At 34.8% G+C, this 23,913-nt stretch overlaps 1 protein-coding gene and 1 non-coding gene across 2 annotated transcripts in view; one reads left to right on the top strand and one right to left on the bottom strand.

Annotated features, from left to right (window-relative positions):
- The window catches only part of THSD7B (thrombospondin type 1 domain containing 7B), a 957,836-nt gene that overhangs the window by 19,322 nt on the left and 914,601 nt on the right, over positions 1-23,913 (bottom strand). Inside the window, exons 21-25 of the mRNA XM_049773766.1 lie at positions 17,203-17,348; positions 11,121-11,280; positions 9,546-9,719; positions 9,354-9,449; positions 454-536 (exon numbers count right to left, since the gene is read on the bottom strand). Of these exons, the coding sequence (XP_049629723.1) occupies positions 454-536; positions 9,354-9,449; positions 9,546-9,719; positions 11,121-11,280; positions 17,203-17,348 (659 nt within the window). The remainder of the gene's footprint in view (positions 1-453; positions 537-9,353; positions 9,450-9,545; positions 9,720-11,120; positions 11,281-17,202; positions 17,349-23,913) is intronic.
- On the top strand, positions 904-1,010 carry LOC126010412 (U6 spliceosomal RNA). The gene has a single exon (XR_007496442.1). It is a non-coding gene; the product is annotated as a U6 spliceosomal RNA (small nuclear RNA).

Genomic DNA, 23,913 nt, shown 5'->3' with positions numbered 1-23,913 from the left:
ATTTTAAACATAAGTTTACATTATATTTGATATATTATAACACATATTCAGGTATAACATATGTAGTCATGTAGTCTTATAGACAATACAATAGCCATTTAAATTTACTTGAATACTTATATTAATCATAATATAATTTTAGTAAAATAACACTTAATGAATGTGCAGTTTTAACTTTTAAAAATAGTTTTAAAAATTCCAAGAAAGGGAGAATAAATAATCTGAGCATTTATTGGTTGAACAAACTATAAATTAGTTAAATCTGGCTCTAAGGAAAAGAGTGTTTTCTTTAACATGTGGTCTACAAAACATTATTAGCAGCTTTGTGGGCTCTTGAAGATACCTCTAAATGGTATCATGGCTACAAACAACAGTCAAAGCAGTAGCAGACCGGAAATTCACTATCTGCATTTTTAAATGCAGCAACTATAATACCCTTAGCATACGACTCACCTGTGTGCAGTAGGAAAAAGGTTTTCTGCAGGCTGGATTACATTGTCGAATAGCAGCAGGACGTGCCTGAGGAGAACAGCCTCCTATGAAGGAATTGATAACATCATTTGTTCATATTTTTTTTGTTTGACAAACATTTGAAAGGATGTTTATCTCTCTTGAATTGGGCAGTTTTCAAATATATCATTAAGACATTTGTTTTCTGACTTGTATCCCAGTCTTACTTCATTCATTACTCTAGGCTGGATTGTTGCAGATAGGCTTAGATAATAGATATTTTCAGTGGTTATATTAATATCTATTCATTGTAATGCAGTTCTATCATGTGGGCCTTGATAGAAATGCAGGAGACTGAAGCCCAAGCTCATTGAGTGAATGGATGATTTTCATTTCATCAGTGCAAGAATGAATGAAATATCAGCTTAACTTCAGGAGTTGAAAAGATATTCCGTGCTCGCTTCGGCAGCACATATACTAAAATTGGAACGATACAGAGAAGATTAGCATGGCCCCTGCGCAAGGATGACACGCAAATTCGTGAAGCGTTCCATATTTTTAAAAAAAAAAAAAAAAAAAAAAAGAAAAGATATTCCTCAAAAATCTATTCTGTGAGTATTTAACTTCAGCTTTAAGTCATTAAGCTGATTCCAAAACAACAAATGCTAATGCATGCCACTAATCAATGAATAAGACCAAAATATCAAAACCTTGGTAATATTTTAATATATTTAATCATAATACAAACAGACAGTCACATACAAATTTCTACACATTTTTGTGTTGGGTCCATACTGTGTTCAGGAGCACAGTTTTGGCTCTTCACTCAGAGATCACTTCTGGTGGTGCTTGTTAGTGCAAAGTATCAGATTCATCACATGAAAAACAATTACCTGACCATATGTACCATCTCTCTTCACCCCCACATATTTTAATAAATTGATGTAAAAAAACCAGATGGGTATTTAGCTGACATAGTGCTTTTAGGTTCTCAATAAATAATTTTTGAATAAATGAATAGAATAATATCACATTAGTACAAAATCTTCCTATTATTTACACTTTAGTTTATAAAGTTTATATGATTATATATACAAAATTATAATGTTTATTATTTCAGGGCATTATTATTTTTATCTAAGGTAAGTGTAAAAAGCCAACATGTAGAGCATCTACATTTTCACTGCTATTTGAAACAGAAATAATTTACTAAGTAAGAAAAAATAATACTCATTTTGGTCCAGTTTCACTTGTGTGAAATTGATCAGTTGTGTCTTTTTTCCTTTAACTCAATGTCTCCAGTATCACTAACGGCCCGCGGACCACGAGTTTGAGACCCTGCCCTAGAGGAATCTTTTTTTGTTTTGTTTTGTTTTGTTTTAGTTGTTTGGGTCACAACCTCCAATGTTCAAGGCTTACTACTGACTTTGCACTCAAGGATCACCCCGACTTTGCCTCCTGCGGCTCGCAGGTAAATTGAGTTTGAGACCCCTGAAAGTTATGGCATCCCTTCAGAGAGGGATCTCCTGGGAACGAGGGAAAAATTTAGAGTTTTTTTTATAGTTTACATAACTTTCTTTATATAACAAGTTTTACATGTAATCCTCAACAAATATTAATTCTCAGCAAACTGTAAAGATGATGGTTCTGAGTTGCTGGCTAAGTAATTTTACATTGCTTTTTGTTTTAACAATGTGTTTCACAGTAGAAATGTAGCTTAAGTTGAATTTGTGTATGGATAAACTTCAGATAAAAGAAAATACAACTAATGTAAAAACAAACAGGGAAAAGGCAGAGCTGACAATTTTATTCCTATTGAAGGACAAAAATTCTTTGTTTTGATAAGCTCTCTGTCATCTCCTAAGTAAAAACAATGACAATTCTTTTTTCTCAGATAGAAAGTAATTAAAAACAGTTTAAAATTATTGAAAACGTTCTCAGAATTAAACTTTATCTACTATAATAAATGAAAAACATTTTCTGAATCTATATTTAATATTAATGATCATGATTAACATATTATTCAAAATCTAAGTTTACAGTTTATGAACATGATGCATCTATAATTTATTGCAAGAGTTCTTTGCATCATTATAAACATTTTAGTTTCCTATTAAATCCAGACAAATGTTCTTAATTTTTTATTTCTCTATGTTTCAGTTTATGTTGAGATACAGTGCCAAATATTTTTTATTTTTTTAATTTTTTTTTTAATTTAAACACCTTGATTACATACATGATTGTGTTTGGGTTTCAGTCATAAAAGGAACACCACCCATCACCAGTGCAACATTCCCATCACCCATGTCCCAAATCTCCCTCCTCCCCACCCGACCCCTGCCTGTACTCTAAACAGGCTCTGCATTTCCCTCATACATTCTCAATATTAGGACAGTTCAAAATGTAGTTATTTCTCTAACTAAACTCATCACTCTTTGTGGTGAGCTTCCTGAGGTGAGCTGGAACTTCTAGCTCTTTTCTCTTTTGTGTCTGAAATTTATTATTGCAAGAATGTCTTTCATTTTTCTTAAAACCCATAGATGAGTGAGACCATTATGCATTTTTCTCTCTCTCTGACTTATTTCACTCAGTATAATAGATTCCATGTACATCCATGTATAGGAAAATTTCATGACTTCATCTCTCCTGACAGCTGCATAATATTCCATTGTGTATATGTACCACAGTTTCTTTAGCCATTTGTCTGTTGAAGGGCATCTTGGTTGTTTCCAGAGTCTTGCTATGGTAAATAGTGCTGCAATGAATATAGGTGTAAGGAAGGGGTTTTTGTATTGTATTTTTGTGTTCTTAGGGTATATTCCTAGGAGTGGTATAGCTGGATCATATGGGAGCTCGATTTCCAGTTTTTGGAGGAATCTCCATATTGCTTTCCATAAAGGTTGAACTAGATGGCATTCCCACCAGCAGTGGATAAGGGTTCCTTTCCCTCCACATCCCCGCCAGCACTGTTTGTTCTCATTCTTTGTGATGTGTGCCATTCTCTGGGGTGTGAGGTGGTATCTCATTGTTGTTTTGATTTGCATCTCCCTGATGATTAGTGATGTGGAGCATTTCTTCATGTGTCTTTTGGCCATTTGTATTTCTTCTTTGTCAAAGTGTCTGTTCATTTCTTCTCCCCATTTTTTGATGAGATTAGATGTTTTTTTCTTGTAAATTTCTGTCAGTGCCTTGTATATTTTAGAGATTAGCCCCTTATCTGATGGGTATTGGGTGAATAGTGTCTCCCACTCAGTGGGTGGCTCTTGTATCCTGGGCACTATTTCCTTTGAGGTGCAGAAGGTTCTCAACTTAATATATTCCCATCTGTTAATCTCTGCTTTCACTTGCTTGGAGAGTGCAGTTTCCTCCTTGAAGATGCCTGTAGTCTCAATGTCCTGGAGAGTTTTGCCTATGTGTTGTTCTATATATCTTATGGTTTGGGGTCTGATATCGAGGTCTTTAATCCATTTGGATTTTACCTTCGTACATGATGTTAGCTGGGGGTCTAAGTTTAATTTTTTGCAAGTGGCTAGCCAGTTGTGCCAACACCACTTGTTGAAGAGGCTTTCCCTGCTCCATTTAGGATTTTCTGCTTCTTTATCAAAAATTAGGTGATTGTATGTCTGGGGAACATTTTCTGAGTATTCAAGCCTATTCCACTGATCTGAGGACCTGTCCTTATTCCAATACCATGCTGTTTTGATAACTATTGCTTTGTAGTACAGTTTAAAGTTGGGGAAAGTAATTCCTCCCATATTCTTTTTCCCAATGATTGCTTTAGCTATTCTAGGGTGCTTATTGTTCCAAACAAATTTCAAAAGTGCCTGATCCACTTCTTTGAAGAATGTCATGGGTATCTTTAGAGGGATAGCGTTGAATCTGTATAATGCCTTGGGGAGTATTGCCATTTTGATGATGTTAATCCTGCCAATCCATGAGCAGGGTCTGTGTTTCCATTTCCGCGTGTCCTCTCTTATTTCTTGGAGCAGAGTTTTATAGTTTTCTTTGTATACGTCCTTCACATTTTTAGTCAAGTTGATTCCAAGATATTTGAGTTTGTGTGGCACTATTGTGAATGGGGTTCTTTTCTTAATGTCCATTTCTTCCTTATTACTATTGGTGTATAGAAAGGCCATTGATTTTTGTGTGTTGATTTTGTAGCCTGCCACCTTGCTATATGAGTCTATTGTTTCTAGAAGCTTTTTGGTAGAGTCTTTAGGGTTTTCTAAGTAGAGCATCATGTCATCTGCAAACAGTGAGAGCTTGACTTCTTCCTTTCCTATCTGGATTCCCTTGATATCTTTTTCTTGCCTAATCGCTATAGCAAGTACTTCCAGTGCTATGTTGAATAGGAGTGGTGAGAGAGGACAGCCTTGTCTTGTGCCAGAATTTAGAGGGAAGGCTTTCAGTTTTTTTCCATTGAGGATAATATTTGCCACTGGCTTGTGGTAGATGGCCTTAACTATATTGAGAAAGGTTCCTTCCATTCCCATCTTGCTGAGAGTTTTGATCAAGAATGGGTGTTGGACCTTATCAAATGCTTTCTCTGCATCTATTGATATGATCATGTGGTTTTTATTTTTCTTGTTGTTGATGTTGTGTATTATGTTGATAGACTTACGGATGTTAAACCATCCTTGCATTCCTGGGATGAAACCTACTTGATCGTAGTGGATGATCTTCTTAATGAGGTATTGAATCCTATTTGCCAGGATTTTGTTGAGGATCTTTGCATCTGCATTCATCAGCGATATTGGTCTGTAATTTTCTTTTTTGGTAGCATCTCTGTCTGGTTTAGGTATCAAGGTGATGTTGGCTTCATAAAAGCTATTTGGGAGTGTTTCCACTTGTTCAATTTCATGAAAGAGTCTTGCCAGGATTGGTAGTAGTTCCTCTTGGAAAGTTTGATAGAATTCATTAGTGAATCCATCTGGACCTGGGCTTTTGTTTTTGGGCAGATTTTTGATTACCATTTTTATTTCATCAATGGTGATGGGGGTGTTTAGATATGCTACATCCTCTTCTTTCAACCGTGGAAGATTATAAGAGTCCAAGAATTTATCCATTTCTTCCAGGTTCTCATTTTTAGTGGCATAGAGTTTTTCAAAGTAGTTTCAGATTACCCTTTGAATCTCTGTCATATCAGTAGTGATCTCTCCTTTTTCGTTCCTAATACGAGTTATCAAGTTTCTCTCTCTCTCTCTTTCTTTGTTAGGTTTGCCAGTGGTCTATCAATCTTTTTTATATTTTCAAAGAACCAACTTCTGCTTTCGTTGATCTTTCGGAATGTTTTTTGGGTTGCCACTTCGTTGATTTCTGCTCTCAGCTTTGTTATTTCCTTCTGTCTTCCTATTTTTGGGTCCTTTTGTTGAGTACTTTCTAGTTCTATTAGCTGTGTCATTAAGCTACTCAGGTAAGCTCCTTCTTCCTTCCTGATGTGTGCTTGCAAAGCCATAAATTTTCCTCTCAGTACTGCTTTTGCTGTGTCCCATAAGTTCTGATAGTTTGTGTCTTTATTGTCATTTGTTTCCAGGAACCTTTTGATTTCCTCCTTGATTTCATCTCGGACCCACTGGTTATTGAGTATGAGGTTGTTTAACTTCCAGGTGTTAAAGTTTTTCTTCTGAGTCCCTTTGGAATTCACAAATAATTTCATAGCCTTCTGGTCAGCAAAGGTAGTCTGCAAAATTTCTATCCTCTTGATCTTATGGAGGTATGTTTTATGTGCCAGCATGTAGTCTATCCTGGAGAATGTCCCATGTACATTGGAGAAGAATGTGTATCCAGGTTTCTGGGGATGGAGTGTCCTATATATATCCACTAGGCCTCTTTCTTCCATTTCTCTCCTCAGGTCTAGTATATTCTTGTTGGGTTTCAGTCTGGTTGACCTATCCAGTGTTGACAAAGCAGTGTTGAGGTCCCCCACAATTATTGTGTTGTTATTGATACTGTTTTTCAGATTTGTCAACAGTTGTTTTAAATATTTTGCTGGCCCCTCATTTGGTGCATATATGTTTAGGAGAGTGAATTCTTCCTGCTCTACGTGCCCCTTGATTAATATAAAATGTCCATCTTTGTCCCTTACAACCTTCCTGAGTATAAAGTTTGCATTATCTGATATTAGTATGGCCACTCCAGCTTTTTTATGGGTGTTGTTTGCTTGGATAATTTTTCTCCAGCCTTTTATTTTGAGTCTATGTTTGTTCTGACTATTCAGGTGCATTTCTTGTAGGCAGCAGAAGGTTGGATTGAGTTTTTTGATCCATTTAGCCACTCTGTGTCTCTTAACTGGTGCATTTAGTCCATTGACGTTGAGAGAAAGAATTGTCCTGGGATTTAATGCCATCTTTATATCGAAATTTGGTGTGTCTTTTGGTAGTCTTGTTTTAAATTAGGTCTTTCAGTTTTTCTCTTAAGACTGGTTTTGAGTCTATAAAGTTTCTGAGCTGTTTTTTGTCTGTGAAACCATGTATTCTTCCGTCAAACCGGAAAGTGAGTTTTGCTGGGTATAGTATTCTGGGTGAAGCATTCATTTCATTCAGTCTTGTCACAATATCCCACCACTGCTTTCTGGCATTGAGTGTTTCTGGTGACAGGTCTGCTGTAAATCTCAGTGAAGCTTGCTTGAACGTGATTTCCCCTTTTGATCTTGCTGTTTTCAGAATTCTGTCTCTATCTGTGGGATTTGTCATTGTGACTAGGATGTGTCTTGGGGTGGTTTTTCTTGGGTCTCTTTTGGTTGGTACTCTTCGAGCATGCAGGATTTGATCACATATATTCTTTAGCTCTGGAAGTTTCTCTTTAATGATGTTCTTGACCGTTGATTCTTCCTGGAAATTTTCTTCCTGGGTCTCTGGGACTCCAATAATTCTTAAGTTGTTTCTGTTGATCTTATCATAGACTTCTATTTTCATCTGTTCCCATTCTTTGACTAATTTTTCCATTGTCTGTTCATTTGCTTTAAGTTTTTTTTCCAATCTCTCCTGCTGTATGGAATTTTATGTATCTCATCTTCCACAGCACCAAGTCTATTCTCAGCTTCTGATACCCTGTCCCAGAGCTTATCCATTTTGTCATTCACTACGTTTAGTGATTTTTTCAGGCCTGTTAGTTGACATGTTATTTCAGTTTGGAGTTTTGTGATTTCTGTCTTCATATTTTCTTGATTATTATTAGTGTTCTGTTCCACTATATCCATGGTTTTTTTGAGGTCTTTGAGCATCTTCCATATTGCTACTCTAAAGTCCTTATCTGAGAGGTTGATTAGTTGGTTGGTCATTAACTGGTCATCAGAATTGTCATCTTCATTCTCTATGTCTGATGCTGGCCTGCGTTGTTTCCCCATTGTCACACTTGTATTGTGGGTTTTTCTACGTGTTGTGGTGGTATTCATTGGTTATATGATGCAGGCAGCACACTTCTCTGGCTCCGCCCTTTCTGGATGGGCCTGCTTGCCTCCAAGGTAGGGGAGTCCTCCGTGGATGAAGCCTCACACAGGATCAAATCTTAGGCCCGAGCACGCAGCAGAGAAGACAGTCTGGAGAGAAGTTCTTGCTTCTGTGATCCAACACAGTTCTTAGTGTGTTTTTTTTTCTTCTTGTGATGGTGTTATTTTTTTAGAAAGAGCGCACGGCTGCATAGCGAAGTGGAGCTAAGTGCCTTCTGGAGCCTCTTTTCAGCCCAGTCTCAAGAGGTTCACGCAGCAGGATAGTAGAGAGACACACACAGGCAGCACTCACAGTTTTTCACAGTCGGGCCCCACTGGACAGGCATAGTTTTCACTCGCTTGCTTGGCAGCTTCAGAATGCTGTATTTTTGGGGTCGCTTCCCAAGACTCTGAGGAGAGTTGCTGGGTAGCTTCAGTTTTTGGGGGGTTTGCTTCCCAGGGCTCTGAGGTGAGCTTTCAGAGTTCAGGAAAGACAGAGAAGAGTAGGACAGGGCTCCCTTCAGGTTCTCAGTTTCCTCAGAAGGAGCACAGCCGGGTGGAGACTCTGTAGGTAGAGCAATCAGCACTCTGCCCGGAAATCCCCACATCCTGCCATTTCTTACTCACTCACTGGCTCGCTGGCTAGCTTCCGAATGTAGTTTTTTTGGGGTTCGCTTCCCAGGGCTCTGAGGAGAACTTCCAGAGTTCAGGAAAGACAGAGAAGAGTAGGACAGGGCTCCCTTCAGGTCCTCAGTTTCCTCAGAAGAAGCACAGCCGGGTGGAGACTCTGCAGGTAGAGCAATCAGCACTCTGCCCGGAAATCCCCACATCCAGCCATTTCTTACTCACTCACTGGCTCGCTGGCTAGCTTCCAAATGTAGTTTTTTGGGGGTTCACTTCCCAGGGCTCTGAGGAGAGCTTCCAGAGTTCAGGAAAGACAGAGAAGAGTAGGACAGGGCTCCCTTCAGTTCCTCAGTTTCCTCAGAAGAGCCAAATATTTTTTCATTGAGAAATTATATGATTTAAAATGTTAGAGTCATTTTCAATAAGCTAGCATTGATCTTTTTGTAAGTCATATCAAATGACACTACTTAAGGTATTTTTTATGTGTTTCAACTGACTCATATATACTGTCTCACATACTGTGTATATTGATATATAATTCTGTATTTTTTTATTTTGGGCAACACAGTGGTTTTCAAGATTTACACCTGACTCTGCACTCACGAGTCACTTCTGGTAGATAGGGGGGACTTTATGGGGTTCTGGGCATGCATATTACTCCCTGTATTGTTATTATGGCATTAGAATTATTTGCTTTATAACATACAAAGTTATAATGATAAATTGTATGAAATTTTTCTAAGTTTATTTAAAGTCATAGCTAATCCTGTACTTTTAATGATTTATAAGCTATTTTTTAACACACAATTCTTAATATTTTTTAATTTTGTACATGAACTTTAAGTAGACTTACCTGTGACATTAATGCCATCTGAACGTTGACACCATACAGTTCGTTCATTATTGTTCCAAAGACTGGCTTTCCACATATAATGATAACATTTACCTCCTGCAAATAAATATGTCAGTGGTTCTATTATGCTTCATAGAAAAGTGCAATAAGGATCAATTAATCAGGACTAGAAACTGAAATTGATATTGATACCTGTACAAGGGCGGGTTTCTATAACCTGCTTGGGACAGCTGTCTTGATTCTGTAAAGACTGAATGATAAATGTCCTTGACCTAGATTGGCGGCCCATGGTCTCAAAACTTCTTCCATCGATGCATGTTAATTCACAGGTGCTCCACTCTGACCATTTTGTTAAATGACAGTCTCCTAGATGGTGTGTGGTATAGAATGGTGGGAAACAACATAAAACATGACACTTAAATTGTATGGACCAAGATTTGGTCCAGTGATGTGTGCAAAGTTCTAGATACATGTTGCCCTTTGACCAATTTTTTAATTAGAATATAATAAATGAAGTTATTAATTGCTTAATCTAGGTTAAAAAGAGTGACAAAATGATAATTAATTCATTTGCTTCAAAATATAGCAATCTTATCTTGAAAACACTGTGTGTCTCTAAAAATAAAAAAAATTAAAAGAAAATGTAAAGGTTTTAGTAGCTCAAATTTCACAGAACAACACAACATTATTTTTTTTTCTTTTTTTGGCCACACCCAGTGATGCTCAGGGGTTACTCTTGGCTATGTGTTCAGAAATTGCTCCTGGTTTGGAGGACCATATGGGACACCAGGGGGTTGAACTTCGGTCCATCCTCGGTTAGCTGGTGCAAGGCAAACACCTTACTGCTTGTGCCACTGCTCCAGCCCCACAAAACATTATTAAGAGCTATTCTGATAAACCATATTAAAGAAATAAAATCACTTAGTGGAATATCTTTAGACTTAATGAACAATTTGTTTAGTAATTTATGAGCATGTATATTTGTGTTTATAGATGTATATTATATATTATATTTTAAGAATATGGTAAGTCACCTTAAACATGTGTTATAAAGCCAATGTGTTTTTTTTTGGGGGGGGGTTGGGCCACACCCGGTGGCACTCAGGGATTACTCCTGACTCTGCAATCAGAAATTGTTCCTAGTAGGCTCCGGGGACCACATGGGATGTCCAGGAAATAACCTGAGTCTGGCCCGAATCGTCCTTGTGCAAGGCAAACACCCAACCTCTGTATTCCACCCCCAGCCAATGTGTTTTTTAGCATTAAAAATCAACTATATATTTCACAAAAAAGAACTTTATTTAATTTAGTGTGTGCACACAAATCTTTATATTTACTTATTCTCACACTGCTATCACCCAGGAATTCATCTGTGCAAAGATTCAGTCAACAAGTTTTTTAGTGATAACTAATATGTCCAGTGCAGCAAATTATATATTATAAACACATTTCCTAGATGGCATAACCATTTCTAGAGATGGCTACATTCTATATCTCGAAAAAAATTACTGAAGTAATAATAATAAAATTTAAATTTTATATTAAACTAGCAAATTCAATGTGCAGCATCTATCCCATTTTTTAATTTTGTTTCTATTAAGTTTGTAGGTATGCATATTCTAATATGATAAGCCCAATTCAATTAACTTCAATTTATTTTTAAAAATGGTTTTTATGAGAGAGCTATTGTCCAGGAGGGAAACAGGTAATAAAAAATAACTTCACAACAAAAGGCATTTAAAAAAGTATTTATCTAAAACCACATACCTGGACAAGGCACAGAACAGGTCTGCTTCAGGGTGTTGTCTTGAAAGTGCATTTCTCCACACAATGCCTCATCTACACGTACAGCCATCTCAGAGATAGAACCATTGTGGACCATGCACGAATAACTGCGGATCTGTACACCTTCCCCACAGTCTCCACCCTGTGAAATGAAAGGAACTGTCAGGAGTACCTGAATAATAAGTTTCAGAGTTCTGTCTCTTGTGACCTTTTGCACAGGAAAATCATTACTGCATATATATTTTTGTCTATACCCTACAATGTTCAGGAATTACTCCTGTTTCTGTGCTTATGAATCAATCCTGGTGGGCTAAAAAGACAGTATTAGATGATGGTTATTAAACCTGGGTATGCCCCATAAGGGCAAGTGCCCTACCCACTGTGAAATTGCTCTGGCTCCATACAGTATATTTAAGCTGATTCCTCCTCTTGGAAGTTTCTCTCTCAATTGTTGACAATAAAGCATTTTCAAGCAGTTGGTCTAGAACTGATAAAGAATCTGACGTAAAATGTAAAGTTATGCAATATGTTTCATATACTCAGAATATGATCATTTATTTTGGAATTTAGCCTAGATTTACTGAAAAAAATCAATACATGCTGTGTCAAGGAATACATGATAAAACAGTCTAATCCATAATCACTTCCCATGAGAGTATGTACCAGGCACGAGTTTCTCTTTTGCTGAGCTTGTTTCTCTTTTGTAGGAAATTTAGTACTTTCTCATATGGAATTGATCAGATTTTCCAGTAAAAAATGTTTCTCACTATTGCCAAATGGAGTTGTTTTCTCAATATGTTGTCTGCACTGAATAATGTTATTTGAAGATATTACATACAAATCCTACTCTGATTATTCTAGGCAGTTAGTAAAACGTTGTCTCCTAGAAACAGAAGCTCACAATTGAAAATCTCTTAGTGGTTATCTGGTTCAGCCATCTGCCTGATTAAAGATTTCTGCAATCTCATTTTTTGGCAGATTCTCATGAGTTTTTTTCCTCAGTTTTAGTTAGGTGCTCATATTTCATAAAGTTCACTTAATATTTGAAGAAATGTAGAAACAATTTGTTTTTCACATAAATATCTTCAAAATGAATTAGCAAGTATGTCTTTGCTAAAGATGTAAATTCCCAGTATGGAAGATTGAAGATGGAAGAATTGAAAAATTAGTGTAAAGAGAGAAGTTTAACTAAACTGTCCTCTTATTCACAATTAAACATAACTGGTCTTGGTGAAATACTTTTTCTTCTTAGTTCATATGTTATAAATTTGTCACAGGGTTACAATGATGGTGGTCAGGAAAAAATCAGAGAGAAATTTAAATGCCAGTCCTCACTCATATCTAGTTCTCCCTCATCAATCTTTATACCAGAGGACATTCACTCTCTTGTACTTTCTGGGTATGTAGTTTAGATTTTTCCAAGATCAGAAGTTGGTAGAAGAGCTAAAGTCTTTACAATTATTGTTGCTCTAGTTGTAAAAAAAAAAAGAAAGGGAAGAAGATAAGGGAACTGAGAAAGGGTTTTGTACCTCTGTTGCTGCAATCACAGATGTTTTACCATACTACCTGCTATTAGACAACAGCTAAATAAGCTCTGGAACCTGAGTCATGTATTTATTTTATTTTACTTTTGGTTAAATAAAAACCCGTAATACACTACATTGTATATCATTTTGAACTTCTATTAATTTTGAGATGAAAGGAATAAAAAAGAATAAAGTGTTGAATTAAAGTAGCAAAATATGATGCAGAACATTGACTATGTGATGCTGGCTGGGTCTACTGAGTAAGTGGGTCAAGACACTATGGCAGTGACTGTTGGGATCAAGATAAATTCAAAGACAAACATACAGAGTTTTATTACTGTAAATAAAATGCTGAGAAAAAAATGCTGAAAAACAGTCATGCTTCAGAAATAATGGCAAAGAACAAATAACAAGTAGCCTGAGTTTGAGAGGTGGTGCTAGAAGTAAGGCATCTGCCTTGTAAGAACTAGCCTAGGACAGACCACAGTTTGACCCCCCAGCATCCCATATTGTCCCCCCAAGTCAGAGGCAATTTCTGAGCACATAGCCAGGAGTAACCCCTGAGCATCAAACGAGTGTGGCCCAAAATAAAACAAAAAAAAATAACAACAAAAAAGAAACTTGAATCTTAAAGATTCTTAGTTGACTAATAACTTGTGATCATTACATCTTTTCTAAAGATGCTTTAACAAAATTATATACTGATATAAGATAGAAATTCCTACATTTAACTTCCCATAGCTCATAATTTTTCTCACCTCTTATATGACTATAGTGAAATAGTATCCCTCCCAAATAGCCTAATTTTGAAATTGATCATGCTATTTATAATAAGAGAAATCAAAATAAGTTCACAATAGAGTCATTCAAAGAAAGTGATTGAGTACATGTTTAGTTACTTTATAATAATTAGTTAAGGTAAAACTCTTTGGAGAGACTTCATATAATTATTTGTTCCATGAAACTGCTGCAGTATTTTCTAAGGCTATATTTTGTTAAAGACTTTAGAAATTGGATATTGGTCTAGTTGGAAAGAAGATTCCTAAGGTATATAGTATGTATTAAACATAAAAATCCTGATATCTGAAACACGATGTAAATATAAAATTGATATAATTTTATTTGTCATCCAAGGAGACAGAGTAGAAAAATGACAGATGACATGTCTGCATTAGTAATCACTTTTAAAACAAAGACAAATATATATCCATATTCACCTTTAATCCTTAAATATTTGGGACTAGAGCTACAGTATAAAATCAATAACAGAAACACAGTTTAATCTATAAAGGAAGCATTTATAACTTAACTTTCTAGGAGGTAAAAACATAATAATTTAACATAGTTAATATATAGTTGGTTAAAACAGATTAGCTTTCTCAGATTTTCAATAGCTAGGATTTATTAACTCTCCACTGCAAAGATAATTAATATCCATTTTTGTACTCTGAATTGGCATCTCCACAAGCCATGAATGGGCAGTTAATGATAATTATTGTCATCATAGTTTTTAATAATGGTTATAACAGTGAACACATTTTATTGAACTCCAAATTTAGTACCTACTATAAGCAGAGAACATAGTTGAACTTTCTAAATAGTACACCAGAAAATGAAACAGAAAATAAGTATAATTACTACTTCATATATATTTTCAAATATATATACATAAAATCCATAAAAAACAAATATAAAGTTAAAAAACTGGTGAAAATTGCAAGTCTATAAACTGGTAAAAACTCAGAATCTTATTTTTTTAAAACAAAAATGTATGTGTGAATGTATGTTATCAGCTAAAGAATTTAGACAAAGCTAGAGAAGATGCATAAAAGTGAAGCCTGAGGATAAACACTTCATTTTGTTGATAATCTCTTTTCATGCAAAATGGAGGCAAAACTCCTATAAACATTTTCTCTTATTAGTATTTTATATTTCTTAGGGCAAACAGTCACAAGCATGTCATTTTCATATTTTGTAAATGAGCTCCCAATATGGATCTGGCAGGTTAGAATAAAAAAAGGGCAAAGAGAAGCAGAAACACCACTCTGAGAGAAGTATTCTTTGTTGGAAAAGGCTGTATTTTGATCAGTTACTCCAAAAGCTCAGCTAATATTTGTTTTAGAAAAGTCAACTCATTCAGAAAATACTGTTATCTTTTGCAAAAAAGCTAACAATGAGGCTCCGGTAAAACAGTTTAAATTGAGGTAAAGTTCAACTAAAATATCATAACAATTGCTTTTCTCATTGGTCTCTCTGTCTTTTTTGGTATCACCTTTATTCTTTCTCCTTCTACCTTATAATAATTTTACTGGCAAGGTGGGAAAGTGTAGTAGTTAAGAGTTCCTGATTACAGTGCCTCTGAACTTCAGTTCCCTTCCAAATCCAAGTGGAAGGATTAATGTTTAATGTGCCCACCTTAGAATAATGGATAGACTTCATTAATAGAAACTGTTGTTAGAGGGCTTTCCTCTGGATTAAACCTAACTCCAGAGTTTTCTCAAATATCAGTGTGTGAAACTAACCACTAAAAAAGCCAAAGCTGCTCTCAAGTTTCTTTATATAAAAATGAATCATGTTCTTAAAGTCTTCAAATTAAACTGAATAGCAGCAACACAACTCCAAGGCCCACAAACATCTCTACAGAGAATAATCCCAACCACCCTCTTAAGTCTCTATGGTTCTGCTAAAAGCTCAATGATGAGAGCCAAAAGGAAACAAAGTATTTGTCATTCTCCCCTTGTGTCCACTAAGAAAAAATGGCAGTTATAACATAAAGGTGCTCTGACTCCTGAGAAGATAGAAGAACAAAATGTAAATTGCTAAAGAACAAGTATGTTGTAGTTATTATTTGCCTTTTAGACTTGCAGCAAGGGTTGGCCAAGCAGGTTTCCTTCTTCCCTCCCTCTCTCCTTTACTTCTCTTTAACTTTCTTTACTCTCCTTTCTCCTATATGGACTCCAAAATTTTAACCTTCTTTTCTCTACTCTGTTAACAGTTATCAGAATTATTAATATTCCTTTCATTATTTAAATTTTCATTCCAAGTAGCATTTTAAAAATGCTGAAGATTTAGTGAAGAGAATATTTAGATTAGTAGGCAAAGTTTTTATATTTAATATAATTTAATTTAGGTTAATATGAATTAATTAGTATGCGTACCTTATTTTCTGTAAAAAAGAGACTAAAATATGTACTACAGATTTTTGTTCCTTTGAGACTTATGAAAACTCATTGGCACTTATCATCTGCATTATAATGATACCGCATTATAATGATGACAATGTCATCTTGACAGTAACACTAAATATTTTCATGAAAATACTTTGTAGATTTATTAATGCATATTAAAGTTAATTATGTGATTATATATGATATATAAAAGAAATCTTTATTGAAATATAAAGATAAACTAGTAAAATTAAAAAAAGAAACAAGATAAATCAATGACTCACCACAAAGAGTGGTGAACGTTGTTAGGGAAATAACTACAAAAACAACTAGCATGACAGTGTTAAAGAATGAAAGAAGTAGAATGCCTGTCTTGAATACAGGCAGGGGTTGAGATGGAGGGAGGGGCTGCATTGATGGTGGGAATGTTGCACTGGTGAAGAACACTGGAGGTATTCTGTTTATAACTGAAACCTAGCTATCATCATGCTTGTAATTATGGTGCTTAAATATTTTATATATTAAAAAACCCTGTATTTTGAACAACTTTGCAACTATGGTTTACAAATAAAAAATTAAAATAAAAAAAAAGAAAATCCAGCAGTAGATCTTTGCTGACATAGTTAAAACAGTTTGTAATATATTATGATGTGTCTAAGACTATATACCTCAGACAAGAAAAAGTGAACATTGTACATATAAATTGTTACCTTAGTTTATTTATTAATATTTTTTGAAATATAATATTCATACACTTTTGGTTTTATATCCATGTGCAAGTTTTTACTTAAGCTGAAAAGTGCCTTTTAAAGATATATAATCTATAGTTAGCTGTATATTTTCATAGTACCTGGTTTTTTCTTATTAAAAATCTTTGATATTTCTGGTAAGTCAAGAAAAGAAAATAATTCTTTTTATTTTAATTTTTTTGGTCACACACAGTAGCGCTCAGGGGTCACTCCTGGCTCCACACTCAGAAAGCACTTCTGGCAGGCTCGGGGGACCATATGGGATGCCAGGATTCGAACCACCGTCCTTTTGCATGGAATAAAAATGCCTTACCTCCATGCTATCTCTCTGGCCCCATAAAAATAAAATAAAATAATTCTTGAGGAATCCAAAGACTGAAAATTGTATGATCTGTCTACTCTATAACCAATGGCTAATGAATGTTTTTTAATTTCCAGGCTCTAACATTTTTTTTAGGAGATAGAGTCATTTGGTTTTATTTTTTCATTCTCTCCATTTGCATCAAAATGTATTGTGCTAGGCCTATAGTTCTGTGAAATTTATTCCATCAACAAGTAGGCTTATCCAGGCAAGTGTTTCAGGGTATATTGACAAAGCACTTTTCATGATTGCATGACTTACCTCCAATTTACATGCAGACCAGTTGCCAAGGACCCAACTGTAGCAGGGGGTCACTGGACAGGGTTTCTGCTGTGTAAGCTCTGTGGGGCATGACCGTCCTTCTCCCTGGGTTGGCATAATGATAAATCGAGTCCTGCTCATTCGACCTAAAATGATAAGGGAGATGTCGTATTTTTTATTGATACAATCTGGCTATCCTACTCTATTACATATTTTACATATGTAATAGTGAATGACTTCTGTCTTTACAGACCTCATATTTTAATCTTTGATTACAAATATCATATAAAACATTTTTGTTAAATTATAAATTGGAAAGTAGATAAAAGTTTTGCATAATAAAAAGTACTATATAAATATCTCTAAGAAGATACTTTCCCAAGAATCCAATAATGCATTTAAATTAGTCTTAGTGGGCAGTTGTTGCACAATTTGAAGTACTCAGAGACATCTCAGTACTTGGTGTTTGGTAGTCACTCCTGCTGTTGCTTGGTGGAATATGCAATACCAAGGATTAAATGCTGGTCTTATGCATGCAAAGCATATACTCATTCCTAGAACCAATTTCAGTTTTTACTCAGTACAAAATCAAATTATTACCTTGTGTGTGTGTAAAATATACATGATTGGAAAAATAACATCAAATCCTGGTATGCTATTTTAAAATGACACTGATTAATATCGTTGAGTTTCCAAGTCATCTTTTCGTCTTCCATTGAATAATCATCAACAACGCACATAAACAATAACCTACTTTAAGTAATACTAACACAGATAATTTATCAAAAAAAACTACATAATAATTGAACCTCAATTATTTGCCAACACTTTTTTTTTGTTATAAAGTCTGTTTTATTGTGCCGTAAAATGTGTTATGCCCACTCCCGATTTATTGTGTCATAAGTATATTAGGAATAGTGGAAGCAATTTAAGTGTTTATTTCTTTCTTGTCTTTTTGACTTTATCTAGTTTTCATTCATATTTTCAATTTTCTTTAAGGCATTAAATCATATTGATTCATTATTATGATATGTGAACATAAATCATTTTATTGTTCTAAAATTAATTGTGTAGCTATAATAATGATAAATATTTAAAAATGGAGGGATCAGTGAGAACACATTCTAGGGATTTAGTCAGTTTGTGAAAAATTAGAAGTAAGTTTCTTGAACCATCAATCTCAGTAACACAAAAAAATCCAAGTCAGATATGTTCTATAGAGTTCTACACAACAAGAGAGCATGCGAAGAGGTCATGAAATGCAAAGGGTAGAATGTGTTTGAGGAGCTGATAAGAGCAATGTGACTGGAGCAGTGGAAACTTTTGGAGTGGGTTGGGACCATTTTAGTTAATATCAATTAATCTATATTAATTTATCTAAGAGAAATGAAAAATTAGTGATGATTTCATTGATACATATACTAATTTGAAACCCTTGTGTAAGGTAATATTCATCTACCTTCAAGTTCAGGACCAAGTAAGAGGTGACACACTGTCATGATTACATTTCTTACTGGCCTCCAGAAATTTTATTACTGTTTAATAGAAAACTAACTCTCCATGAAAAGACTATTGAAGAAAAACGAAGAGTTGTAAGACTATTGAAGCAAAACAGAGTTGTAAAATGCGGACTGTAATTTCTTCATCCCTCATAACAGGGCAGTCTAATAAAAAATGAATCTAATACTATACTAGAGTAAAAAATTTCTTAAGTTTTTATTTTCTTTTTCTTTAATATGCAGATAACATATAGTAAGCACTGAATATTATCTGGCATTAAAATAAATTTTTGAATACAGAAAAATGTTTGAACAGATTTTCTGTGCATATCTCTCACATGAACAAATCTAGTTGGACATTAGTTCATTCATATAAACATGTGCCTTAGTTTTGGGTGAGATTTTTACCATTTTATTTCCTCGATTACTTTAGATCAGGTCAGGTATTCAAAATCAACTTTGTTTAGCCATGAAAATTTTAAGCATCCAAGAATTTATCCCTTTCTTTGACATCTATAGTTTCATGGCATAAAATATTCTCAAAGTAATCTCTGATTATATTTTGGATATTTGCTGTGTCTGTTGTGATGTCAACCCTATAATTTCTAACATAGTTTATTAGTGTTTTCTTTGTGAGTCTTGATAATAGTTTATTATGTCTTTTTTTTTTCTTTTTTGAGCCATACCTGGCGATGCTCAGGGTTTACTCCTGGCTATGCGCAGAAATCATTTTGTCCTAGGTTAGTGAGTGCAAAGCAATGCCCTACAGCTTTCACCACTGCTCTGGCTCCAATAGTTTATGTCTTGTTTACTATTTCAAAAAATCAACTCTGGCTTTTATTGATATTTGGATGGCTTCCAGTAAATTAATTTCTTCTTTAGGTTTTGTTATTTTCTTACTCTTGCCTGCTTTTGGTTAATTTTGTTGGTAATTTTGCAATTTCTTAAGCTGTCAAATTACATAAACAGTTAAATCATGTATATGGGCCCTTTTTTTCCTTTCTGATAAAATTGTGCAAAGCTATAAGCTTTCCTCTCTATACCACCTATTTGTTTTGTATCACAAATTCCTGTCTATGAGCTCAGAAATCGCTCCTGGTTTGGGAGACTATCTGGGATATCAAGGATTGAACCCAGGTCCATCCTAGGTCAGTTGTGTGCAAGACAAGCGCCATACCACTGAGCTATTGCTCCTGCCCCTATCTCACAGATTCTGATGATTAAATTGTCATTCTAACTCTGATGTATTCATTTTCATTTGTTTCTTGAATTTTTTAATATTCTTTCTGAACTGGTTGTTCATGAGTGAGCTGTTTTATTTCTTGGTATTAAAGTCATTTCTCTATTTCACTACATATGCACTTCTATTCTCAGTAGTGCCTTGTGGTCTCAGAAGATAGGTGATGCAATTTATGTTCTCCTGATTTCATGGTGGTTTGTTTTGTGGAGGCATGCTATCTCTAAGATAACATGTCGTCTATCTTGCAGAATATCCCATGTGCAGTGAATAATTATATATATATTTGACTTTTTGAGAATGTAACACTATACACCCCTTCACATCCATTTCTTCCTTCCTGAATAGTATTTAATCACTAAATATTTATCTTGTTGTGGTATCAAAAAGTGGCCAAGTGGTATAAAAAACTCCTACAAATATTGTGTTGCTATTGAAGACTTTCTTTAAATATATTAGTTGTTTTTAAGTATTTTGCTGACTGCTTATTAGTTTCATATATGTTTAGCTGTAATTTCTTTTGATGCCTACATACCTTGCTTATTAAGAAATGACTTAAAGGGCTGGAATGATGGCACAGCAGTAGGGCGTTTGTCTTGCATGTGCCTTACCCAGGGCAAACCGCTGTTCAATCCTCCGGTGTCCTATATGGTCCCCCAAGCCAGGAGCAATTTCTGATCTTATAGCCAGGAGTAACCCCTGGGCTTCACCGGGTGTGGCCCAGAAAGCAAACAAACAAACAAAAAAAATGACTCTATGTTTCTTATAACCAATTTGAGTCTAAATCTATATTGGCTAATATTAGTATGACCACCCTACACTTTTTGAGGGAGATGTTTGCAAGGATTATCTTCTAAACTTTTGCTTTGAGTCTGTGTTTGCTCTGACTATTAAAATGTTTTCTTTCAGGTAGCAGGATGTTAAATTTAATTTTTAATCCATTTTATACTATGTTTCTTAATTTTTGTGTATTTAATCCATTGACATTGAGAGAAATTATTGTCTTGAAATTTTGTGGCAACTGTTTGTAGTAGTGGTAAATTTGCTATGAATCTTAAAATACAACTTAATGATTTTCTTCTAGAAGTCTAAAAGTCTTCTAGAAGTCTAGATGACTGCATTCAGTCTTCTATATCTGTGTTTTTTTATGATTCTGATTAGGATGTCTTGTAGTATATTTATTTCAATCTATGTTATCCAGTACTCCTTGGGCCTCCAGAAAGTGGGGATATGTACCCTCTAGTTCTGGAAAACTCTCAGTAATGACAATCTCCTACTGTTCCTTCTTTAGATATTTTTGTGGCCCTCTGGCAAGCCAATGTTTTTATGTTGTTCTATTAATTTTATAGACCAAAAATAATGGAAGGATTTTTCTATGATGTGTTCTAATTTTTATACAACATGCTATTAAAAATATCATAAAGTTAGAGATAAGGAATTTGCCTGCCCTAGAGCAAGGTAGGGTTTGGGGGAAAGTTAGGGGTGAAGGAAAATAAGAGACATAGTGACAGGAATGGTACACTGGTGAAGAATGGTGGATATTTTAGGATTGAAACCCAACAATGAACAATTTTGTAATTACAGTGCTTAAATGAATCAAACTAAAAATGTCTAAAAACTCAGATTTTAAATTGTATTTTCTACTCTTTTTTTTAATATAATTCTGCCTCCTGTCATCATTAAAGGAGCTATTTTTTTCTTAAGTAACTTTGAAAAATAAGGTAGTGAGAAAATAATAGATCTTAAGATGGTTTTCTCTCTCTCATTTTTTGGTTAGGCTATTTTGACTTATTTAAGAGCTCAGATATTTTCTGGTTACATAAGCCATATTAAGGAAAATGATAGGTAATTGTGAGATGTTCAATATCTATTAGAATAGAAATTATTTACCTGAGACTAAATTGAACAAAGAAGAAGAAAAATATACTACTAGAATAAGTATCATGTCTAGTGAAGTGGGTCAGAAGGAGAGGAATCTCTCTTAATGTGGTGTCTTTCCTAAAATGATTTCTTTTATATGTGAGATATAAAGACACATAGTGAGAGAGCAACAAATGGCCAAAGGTGTCTGGAGAGTTGATCCACAGAAAGGAACTTATCTGGGGGTAGGCAAGTTAGAAGAGAAGGTTGTGTAGGTCTTTGGATATTGGAGGAGTGAAGAAGGCACTCTGGAGGTGGCTGTGGTATTTCAATGATGTAAGTAAGCACAAAACTATCATGGGCAGTATTGTAAACCACAACATTAAGGTGCTTTCTTTATATACAACTAAACCAAGTTCTAATCCTGATATATATGGTCTGAGCACTACCAAGAGTCATCCTGAGCATAGAGTCAGAAGCACCACTGATTGTGCTTCCCTTCAGCCAAATCAAATTGTGAAATTTTAGGATATTACTTATTGAAAAATATCGAAACATGTAGATTACATATTCAACTTTGCAATGTTATTAAAAATAGGTACAACAAAGGAGTCGGAGTAGTGGCACCATTGGTAAGGCGTCTGCCTTGTCTTTGCTAGCCTAGGACGGACCGAGGTTCAATCCCCCCCGGCATCCCACATGGTCCCACAAGTCAAGAACAATTTCTGAGCTCATAGCCAGGAGTAATCCCTGAACGTCACCGAGTGTGGCCCCAAAAACCAAAAAAAAAAAAAAAAAAAAAAAAGCACAAAGAAAAATTATCATAATTACAAGGTTTTAATGTTCAGGAATTACTAAAGACAAAATTATGTTTCTTAGTATGGTCTAGAGTAGATTGAAATATGCTATCTAGGAAAACAAGTTTCAGAATGTATACTATAGCATAAAATATATAAACTCAAACATTGATTAAAAGTAGACAAATAATCCCTTATAATTAATAATTTTCTTATAATTTTATAAGTTTATTATTAGTTCATTATTACTGTTTAAAATATTCTACATTCAATAAAGGGGATGAAAATTTAACAAAGAATGTAGTTAAACCAAATATTAAGTTCTCTTATAAGCCTTGAATCTTAAGATCTAGCTAAATTGATCCCTAAATGGAAGCTAAGAATTTACAAAGGGTAGAAAAATCTGGCTTCAAACTGTTGTTTGAACTGTTGTTCAAACCTTGAAATATCTAACACAATCTGAAAGTATATGGCAAGCACCAGGTATACATAAAGGGGCATTACACAGGCTTAGAACATAAAGGAAGAGTTCTTTTCAAAATTTACTCTCAGATCAATATAGATCTGTGGGTTTGATGGCAGTGTCTCCTAAGGAAACATCCAGGACATTTAGCACCACTGGTTTTGCCAAACAACCCAGTGAATACATAAACAGAGACAATTGTTTGAACGTTCATCTTTGATAAACAAGTCAGCAGAGAGCCGCAGGTGCTGAAGTCTAACTCCCATTGCAACGTGCTTGCCCTCTTTAATGTGACTAAATAAACTATCTCCACTTGTGGTTTCTGCCCCATTGCTACCTTCAGTTGAATAAAAGATACTGACACACACAAAAGAGAGCTACTGGCACATTCTCTTAGAAAAGAAAAGGCACAGCTGTTTTTCAACAATAGTTTCAGACCTTGAGTTTGGTCTCTTTTAAGCTAGTTTATCTGTGCCACACATTCAAGTCTTTTAATGATCTCAACTTATTGTTTTTAAGCTATTCTGTATGAGTAAGAAATGATCTCAAATGGAATTTTTTTGTTTGGGAAACATTACTGGTTGAAATGTGGTGAATTTTTAGTTGAGTACTCTATAAGATTGGTGTTGAAAGACTGGTGAAATTTGGAGGCTGCCAGGGAAGTACTACAACTGCAAAGATTGTCTCTGCAGCATCCTGAGAATAGGTGTTTAAAAATTAAGGAGCTAAAGCCCATATATTTTTTAATCTTTTTAAAATTGAAGTCAGAGATGAATAAATATAATTGAAATTGCTAGTCGCATAGCATTATCTGTTAATGTCAAAGAACCTTGAACACAAAGACCATCAAAAGTG

The sequence above is a fragment of the Suncus etruscus genome, chromosome 5 (genome assembly GCF_024139225.1).
Source record: "Suncus etruscus isolate mSunEtr1 chromosome 5, mSunEtr1.pri.cur, whole genome shotgun sequence".
Lineage (NCBI taxonomy): Eukaryota > Metazoa > Chordata > Mammalia > Eulipotyphla > Soricidae > Suncus > Suncus etruscus.
This window is presented reverse-complemented; position numbering and strand designations above follow the sequence as displayed.